A 6,000-nucleotide genomic window follows, 5' to 3' on the forward strand; every position below is an offset into this window, starting at 1 on the left:
GTAGCTTTCCCTTGGTTTCAACCGTTGGCTGTGGCAGCTCAGTAAGGCCATGTTAAACTCACCAGTTTTTGGAGGGGGGGGGGGGGGGGGGCGGGAACACCTGGTCAAAGTTGAGGTGAAAAATAGTATTTCCAATCCTGTACCTCAAAAGATCGTCTAAATACAATCTTTTTATTAATATAACATGGGGTGTAATGTTAATAATGCTCGATGTTTTCATGCTGTAGCCTGTGTACTTGTCATGAAATGCAAGGTTGGCAGTCTAGCAGTGTAGGCATTAGGTTATCAAACGGCTGCTCCGTGTTTGATTCTTCGTTGTGGTGTTTCTCTAGATCTGAGCCCCCCCCCCCCCCCCCCAAACGTGTTTGATAATATTCTGATAATGGGAACACTGTTCTTACCTTTGGAAGTAAAACATATCAGGAGGTGTGATTATAGCGATACCACTGAAATGTACCTCCCTTTGTCAACCTGAGACATTTACTTTCTCCGAGAGGTAAAAAATTTCATCGTATGACTCGAAAATCATGAGAAATCACAGCGGAGCACAGAATTATGAGACATGCCTATCGAAATGCGTGCATTGACCCACAAGCAGTTTGACACCTGTCTTTCATCATATGTTTTTTTTAAATAAAAAATAAAAAAACAAGGGGCAAAGAAAAGTATTCAGATTATCAGAATACCATCAGACAATGTCATGACTAAGAATCAAGCACGTTGGTTGTCTAATGCCTTGAGTGCTCGATCACCAACCTGCTTTTGCTAAACACGATGATTTAAGGCTATCCAAGCTACACACAAAAATGTTAGTAACTCCAACATTACTAAGTTTGGACCCAGTATTATATTAATGAAAATGTTAAAAATGATCTTTCAATGTATAGCGGAGAAAATATGATTTTCTGTCATCAACTTTGACCTTAATCTTTCCCAAAAACTAGGGAGTGTCTAGCAAAAAGCCGAAATGTTTGTCTTTATTTTCAATATAGAGCATCCTTGCAAAACTTGATCAATCTGTGACCCACACGTCTGAAACTCTCCACGTAAGGTTAGCAACAAAACAAACACATAACTGCCGATTTTTATTCACTGCACCTAAGAATAAACAGTATACTTAGAAAACAGCAATTTCTCTCTAGGGGCAATGACTCACTGTAATTAATGTTCACATAAACGAAGCACAGGATACACACAAACTGATTGACTATTATTTGTACCACTTGTGGTACCCTTAGGTGCAGGGAATCAAATTATGGGCAACATGTGACTGTTTTATCTGAATACTTCACATATTATTATTTAACCTGATCAGCTTAGGGCCTTTATGCCCTCTTTTTACACTGGACCAGGTTTTCACACCATTATTACCTGAGAAATAACAATAATATTAATATGATAAATATATTAACAGAATTAAAAATGATATGAGTACCAACAGTGTTAGTATTACTGCTACCGATGCTGCTGCTACCATCACCACCACCACCACCACCACCACCACCAATTTGTGGCAAAGCTTATCTTTAGCTCATACATTTTTCCATTTATACAATAAAATGTGAATTGAAGTGTCTTAGCACTCAAGTGATTTCTGCATGGGGCATTTCTTACCAATGCTTCATAACAGATGTTACACATATACCACACAGTAAAGAATGTCTGTAGTTTTATTAAAATATATGCTGTATCAGTAAAACACAAACAAGCAACAATTTATCTGTAATTAACATGCATAAAACATATTGCAGGTAATATCTCTATGGGGAATGTGAGGCTAAATTGCATGATCAACCGATTACAGTGTCTTGCTAATGCCCAAAGGAGCAACAGGTTTAATGAAGTACTCAGACTTCAATTGTACTACTGCTTGAATAAAATGTATACCAAGGGCATCAGTAGCTCTTAAAATGAGTCACAGATTTGAATTATACAAAGGGTGCAAACAGGCTGCAAAGAATCATTCAGCAATCTTTTTGAGAATGTCGCCTTCCAAATGTCAAAAGATCAAAGATAGGCTATTGGCATGTAACAAATTTGGCTATGACAATTCCAAAAGCATAATACCCGTATCAATCTTAAGAGATTTAGGGGATAGTCAATGGCTGATTCCAGCCCTACTCCACCCAAATTGCACTTCCATGTCTTAACCATTGCACTTGCCTTGCACCACCTGGTTTAAGATTTTTCATCAACATTGGCACTTTTGACATAGGCCACTAGTTACAATAACTGAATGTTAGACGATGAAATTGAATATTTAGCCTGCATGGATATGAATTACTTATGAACATAAGTACAGGCAATGGAAAAGTAGAAAACTTTATGATAAATTTCAAGGGTCACACAGCAAAAATTCATTGACCTGTCCATAATTTTAGGCAATCTGTCAGTGTTACAGTGTACACTGCTAAAGTGAGAGTATGCACAAGAAACACAGTATTATATCACTCCACCTGGCAACATAAACCATTATTTCAAAAGGTACCAAGTATATTCGCTAAAAATGAGCTGCTCAATCAGAGCAGTTCCTATGTTGTATGGGATGTGGTTTTTTGGGAAATGGGAGGGACAGAACTATCCTAACCTCCCCACCAGTGATCACATAATAATCATAATGTGTGTGCCACAAATAAATTCAACACACTAAACAGATAGCATAACATTCTGAACATAGAAGAAAAAAACTAAATTCTGAGTAATTAGCAAGCTTTTAAATATTTAAGACATTATTTTCGGTGTAGGCTATAATAAGTTTTACATTGTCTCCAGCAGAGTGTACACTAGTGACTCGTACATTAGTGAGTCCAGCAGTATATTTCAGTTACTTCGTGTTCCTTGCATTTTTACTTTGAATTTCTTTTCATTTATTAACTTACTATGCACTCCAATCACAATGTGGACAAAATATATTGGTATTCTCCTAATCATGCACCATGCAACGTCGCTACTCCAGTCTTAAATGTTCTGGACTCACATTTGGGAGGACTGGGGTCTGTTCCCATCTAACTACTCTGAGTTGGGTTTTCCACAGTTTCCCCTTGTCAGAAAGGTGTGTTTTACTGATACAGCACACATTTTAATAAAACTACAGACATTCTTTGCTGTGTGGTACACGTGTAACATCCATTCTGAAGCATTGATAAGAAATGCCCCATGTAGAAATCACGATTATTTTGACAATTAAGCTTAAATTAAAATTAAAGGGTAGTATAGTTACATAGCAATGTGACAATCAACAAAGAAACATTTGTATCAAAAGAAATATTACTAAGAAGCCAGCACATACCAGCACTATCATCTGGTGTCTCACATCCTTCACAGTACCCATAGATCTTCTGTGGCGATACTTCCAGGTCACAAGTATCCAATTCATTCTGATTGGGAAGAAATACTTCATCTAATTCGGGATCTGATGGTTCCTGACAACCATCATTCCAAGTATCTACAAATATTGAAACTTTTGTTGACCCAAGAGTTGAACTCTTGGCTGTTGGCTTTGGTGTGAACTGGGTCTTTACTTTCTTAGGAGACTTGTCCCTTTTACTGATTTGAATACCAGATGACTTCGCTGAATGGTCACCATGGACATGAACTTCAGAAAACAAAGTTTTCTTTATTGATTTGCTAGGTGACAGAGAATGCAGATGCGACTGAGTATCTGCTGTAAGCGTATTTTTCACTTTGTTGCTGACATCGCCAAGAACTATTTTGCTGCTTCCTAAACTCAGAGGTCTCAATTTCTGATTTAGCTCACCTGAAAATACGTAAAAACCATGACTGAAAAAAATGATAGGGGTCAAATAGCTGCTATTAAGATATAACGTAACCACAAGTAATTTCCACAAACAGCAGCGTGAATAAATTAGCATTATGAATAATACAATACCGTACTTCACAGAAGTAGTTTGTAGGGGACCCTTGACTCTTATATCACAGTGAAATTTATGTAACGAGATGTACAAATGAACAATAAAAATTTATCATTTGAAACGAACAACAGTACACGAACAGCAATTATTAGTTAAATCGTATTACGGCTTACCTTTGATAGGTATAGAACTGCTAAGATGCGGCTTCGGAATACTATTATTCTTACGAACAGTTACTGCTTCCCCGTTTCCAAAGATCTCGTACATATTTTTACGTTTGCGGATAAACAGTAAGTAACCACCAACCAAGATGCAAAGATTTGATCAATAATAACAATCAATTCATCAACATAAAACTGCATACATAGAGCAAACACACATCAGTTTAAATTCGTAATTCCGCTCGATCTATGGGCTGCCAACATGACAAAACAAAGATCGTTGGAGATATTTCGATTCTCTCTATCTCGTGCTATGTACTACATGAAATTGTACGTTATTAATAATAATAATAATAATAATAATTTTATTGTCATTAACCATTACGGCAATGGATAACGTCAAACAAATAATACTACACAGTTGATAATTTAAAAGAGAAAAAGAGGCTAGTTACAATTACATGTTACAGTTGATTAATTTCGTTATATTGTAGAATGAGTTTGCTACAAATCGGTCAGGCAGTGTTTTTTGAGGGCTGCTTGTACAATCACAAGCTAAATACGGGGATAGCTAACCGAGAAAATTCCCCAGGTAGTTATACACAGAATAGTGAAAATGTCCAGTTAAGTTGGCAGCAACTGAAGAGTACTCTGGGTATTTTGGCATACGTCATTTTTTATTTACATATTCGTCGTCTGCAGAAATAGCGTGTTAAGCGCATGATAAGTGTTCCTCGTCGCAAAACTATTCACTTGCAGATACTTCGAGGCTGGTAGATACTGAAATTACATGTGGGGGTCCCACAAGGTTCCATTTTAGGGCCCTTACTTTTTCTTGTGTATATTAATCAGTCATTCAGCTGCTCCATTGTTAAGTTGGACCTAGATTATTTATGTGAGGAACAGAACTTTGAAGCCACTGGTATAGTTATGGACAGTCTTAAGTTAGTAATAGTATCCCTTTACAGGTCACCTAAGGGTATCATCAATGTATTTCTAGAAAAATTGGACATGCTGTTAGATGTACTAAGAGGTACCAGATGGTTGCATTATGACATAGTAATTGGTGGAGATCTGAATGCAGATTTTGATATAACAACACATAAACGTACTGTGACTGAGTTGAAAAACCTTCTAAGACAGTGCAATTTGCACTCAATCAATAACAGGCCCACAAGAGATAAAGCATGTCTTGACAATATTTTTGTCAACTTTAAAACTACAGAAGAAACATGTGCTGTTACAGCGTTTCCATTTTCAGCTCATGACTCTGTATCTTTAAACTATACAAGTAGGTTCTGTATTGATAAGAGTAATTTTCCTAAGCCTGTCCCAAAAGTTATAATCACCAGACCTGTCACAGATGACAAAATTGTTCAGCTCTGTAAGTCCCTTGCTGAGAGAGACTGGTTCAACCAATGTCATGGTGACACAAGTTATAGTCTTAGTGCTGATTTGTCAGGGAAACTATTATTTGAGAGATTTTTTAAAACATTTCTGGCACAATTTAATGACAACATCCCCATAAAGAAATGCAAATTAACTGACAAAGGCTTTACAAACATGGCTACAAACAAACAAAATTCATGGTTCACTAAACAATTACCAAATATGAAAAACCAAGTTATGGTGTTGCACAATATATGTAGCAATCAGAAAACAGAACATGCCAGATTAGCCTATATAAAATGCAGGAATGAGTATAAAAAAGCCATCGTGAAAGCCAAAAAAGCACATAATTTCAATACCATTGATAATTCCACAAATAAGTGCAAAGCTGCATGGAAATTAATAAATGGTGTTGCTAAAGATGTGAGAAGCAAAAAATTAATATAAGTCCCCAAAAATTCAATGATTTCTTTATTAAATCTGTTGAAAATGTAGGAAATACTATAATCAAACCTGATATCAGTTTATCAGAGTTACTTTCTAAAAATGTTTGCAGAACACCAACAGACACAGGTACG

General features: G+C 36.4%; 1 protein-coding gene across 1 annotated transcript in view; it reads right to left on the reverse strand.

Moving 5' to 3' along the window:
* The window catches only part of LOC126149591 (uncharacterized), a 42,235-nt gene extending 37,954 nt beyond the window's left edge, over positions 1 to 4,281 (reverse strand). The window contains exons 1-2 of the mRNA XM_049915824.1: positions 4,046 to 4,281; positions 3,290 to 3,757 (exon numbers count right to left, since the gene is read on the reverse strand). Coding sequence (XP_049771781.1) covers positions 3,290 to 3,757; positions 4,046 to 4,139 — 562 coding nt within the window. The 5' untranslated portion in view covers positions 4,140 to 4,281. The remainder of the gene's footprint in view (positions 1 to 3,289; positions 3,758 to 4,045) is intronic.
* Positions 4,282 to 6,000: the final 1,719 nt, after the last annotated feature.

This window comes from Schistocerca cancellata, chromosome 2 (genome assembly GCF_023864275.1).
Source record: "Schistocerca cancellata isolate TAMUIC-IGC-003103 chromosome 2, iqSchCanc2.1, whole genome shotgun sequence".
NCBI lineage: Eukaryota > Metazoa > Arthropoda > Insecta > Orthoptera > Acrididae > Schistocerca > Schistocerca cancellata.